Genomic DNA, 2,743 nt, shown 5'->3' with positions numbered 1-2,743 from the left:
ACCAGTCTCCTTTGTTGTCTGTGAGATCCTTATGGACAGGTGACAATCATACTCACCCTGGAATCCTATGTTGTATGATTCTTGGTACAAGGAAGACCTCAATAAATATATTTTGAATTAAGTAAAGGAAATCTATATTAAGGGAACTCCCTTTAAAGTAAAACACTTTATATTATAATACTAATTAAATAAATAAAAACTTTCTGTTACTTCACAGCTTTAACCACTGGAAATTCATGAACAATGAATCCATTTCCCTCATCCTGTTGGAACACCTCCACTGAACTTTTGAACAAATTCTGGAATAAAGAGTTTGCTTATCAAACCCCCAGCATTGTTAATACAGTCATCCTCCCTTCCATGATTGGGATTATCTGTTCGACAGGGCTGATTGGCAATATCCTCATTGTAGTCACTATAATAAGGTAAGGGCTTCCTTTTTTTTTCTTCCATAACTAGGGAACCATATGCTGTACTTTCTAAATGAACTCTTTCTCCCCTGTAGGACTTTGCATAATAAAATGAAGTTTTGGAAATATTTTATTAAAATAATTAATGAAAATTCTAGAGACATTTCTATCATGTATGAGGTAAAATCTGATCGGCAAATCCCAAAATGGTAAGACCTAGGCCAATGCTTATTGCTGGGCCATTGAATTTTTAGAGCAACAATTCTCAATCTTAGCTGCATACTAAAATCACCTGGAGATCTTTAAAAAAATCCTGATACCCAGTCAGATCCCAGAGCAATTAAATCAAAATCTCTAGGGGTGGGGCCCAGGAAGGGATCAAAAATTGCAACGCAACCATTTCCTTTCCCTGCAATAAGAGCTATCCAAAAAGCTGACCTGCATTATCACTCTTTGAACAAGAGAGAGATTCCACTTAATCACCCGAAGGTGGAGTGAATCATAGTTGGTGGACTTGTCCGCTCAATTCATACCATATCCAGAGCAAGCTGTGAGACATCTGCTCCCCAGAACCTCCTGCCTTTGCTCCACATCTCCCACCTCATTCTGGTAATTTCCTCTTTCCTCCCAAACCTAAAGCAGACCGTTTAACCTACAGAATAAGAACAGAATATTTGTTTTCTATGGATTTGACTAAATTGACTTAGAATTAATGCATGTACCATCATACTTGATATTTTTGCTATACTGATTATATTTACATTTTAGTTTTTACGGGTTTTTAATCAGTAAATTTAAGTTTTTTTAATCCTGGTCTCTGATCATACTTATAATTCATCCTGGTCTCTGATCATACTTACAACTACCACTTAGAAAAAAATTTCAACCCTACTTACATATTGTAAAAGACATGGTTCCAGAATACTATCTCAGTATTGTGATATTAACACATAGTTACAACGCACTTTTATAAGAGCACATTACATTTACAAAACACGCTTGTAAACTCATTTAATCTTAAAATATCAATATTATTGCTATGCCTGTTAGAGAAAAGAGGCTCTGGAGAGTAAATAACTTGTCCATCCTCCCGCAGCTAGTCATGGTCCTGGCAATTGGACTCAGATCCTGTGATTCCAAAATCCAGACTGTTTCTCCACACTAATGAAAGTAGACAAACCAATAAACAAGCAAAATTAGACAAACAGTTGTTGGATTAACCATGTAGATAGAAAAATCTGCACAGAACCAATTAAGAGCAAGAGCAGCCCTCAGGAAGGTACTGTAGCTGATGGTCAGTGTCCCCAAGAAAGCTCATAACTGGTCACTTTCCCCAGGTAGAAAAGAGGACCTAGCCTGCCCTCTTTGAAACTTTTGTTGTCACTATCTCTACATCATCTGTAATGAAGATATATTTAGTACATTGGGATTCTATTTTTAATAGGTTCAGGCATTCCTTAATGTGTCCTGAAAAGCCATTCAAGAATATCAAGTATTTTAAAGTGGAAGTAGTAATTTAACTTAATATATATTATTAAATACAAATTGTATGGCCAGCACCACCCTTGGGATTATAGAAATACAAAAGAACATTATGTCAGCATCTGCCTCCAAAAACTTCGTAGTCTAGTGGAGAAGATCAGATTGAAACATGTGAAATAATTAGAATAATAACATAAGACATTAAAAATAATGAAGAGGGGAAAAATACATGGTTCACATAATACATTCCAGGAAGAGAAATGGAAGTAATGAAAGAGTCCCAGGAAGCCTCAAGGAGGCCACAGTGCTGAGTAGAAAGTTAACAGCCAGAGAGGAGAGGTGATGATATACTGGGGTGGGCAGCCATAGGTATGTCAGGAGAGAACATGGCATATATAGTAGATGCTAGGAGATTAGCAGACTAGAACTGAAAGTATTTTTTATGGAATTCTGGAAACCAGCCAGTCCTTGAGATAGTTTCTAGCTCATTCATGTTTGTCTATTCTACCTGTGCACTTCTCTTCCCATCTTTCCCTTGTGCACCTCAGTATTTTTGCCTTAGTCTCCTAAAGTAATATATATAGTGTCTCATGCCCAAAGAGCCTTGGTCTCACAAACCATTGAGAAAAAAGTCTTTATAAGGTGTTAGCCTTCAGAAATAGTTGCATTTTTATGCTCGCGATCACTAGCCATTAGAGAAATGCAAATTAAAACCACAATGAGATACCATCTCACCCCGGCATTACTGGCGCGAATCAAAAACACTGGAAATAACAAATGTTGGAGGGGCTGCGGGGAGATGGGAACCCTTATGCACTGCTGGTGGGAATGCAAAATGATACAACCGTTTT

At 37.2% G+C, this 2,743-nt stretch overlaps 1 protein-coding gene across 1 annotated transcript in view; it reads left to right on the top strand.

Annotated features, from left to right (window-relative positions):
* Positions 1–215: 215 nt before the first annotated feature.
* The window catches only part of MCHR2 (melanin concentrating hormone receptor 2), a 26,977-nt gene continuing 24,449 nt past the window's right edge, over positions 216–2,743 (top strand). Inside the window, exon 1 of the mRNA XM_004372418.1 lies at positions 216–425. Coding sequence (XP_004372475.1) covers positions 244–425 — 182 coding nt within the window. The 5' untranslated portion in view covers positions 216–243. The remainder of the gene's footprint in view (positions 426–2,743) is intronic.

This window comes from Trichechus manatus, unplaced genomic scaffold (assembly GCF_000243295.1).
Source record: "Trichechus manatus latirostris isolate Lorelei unplaced genomic scaffold, TriManLat1.0 scaffold00017, whole genome shotgun sequence".
Classification (NCBI taxonomy): Eukaryota; Metazoa; Chordata; class Mammalia; order Sirenia; family Trichechidae; genus Trichechus; species Trichechus manatus.
This window is presented reverse-complemented; position numbering and strand designations above follow the sequence as displayed.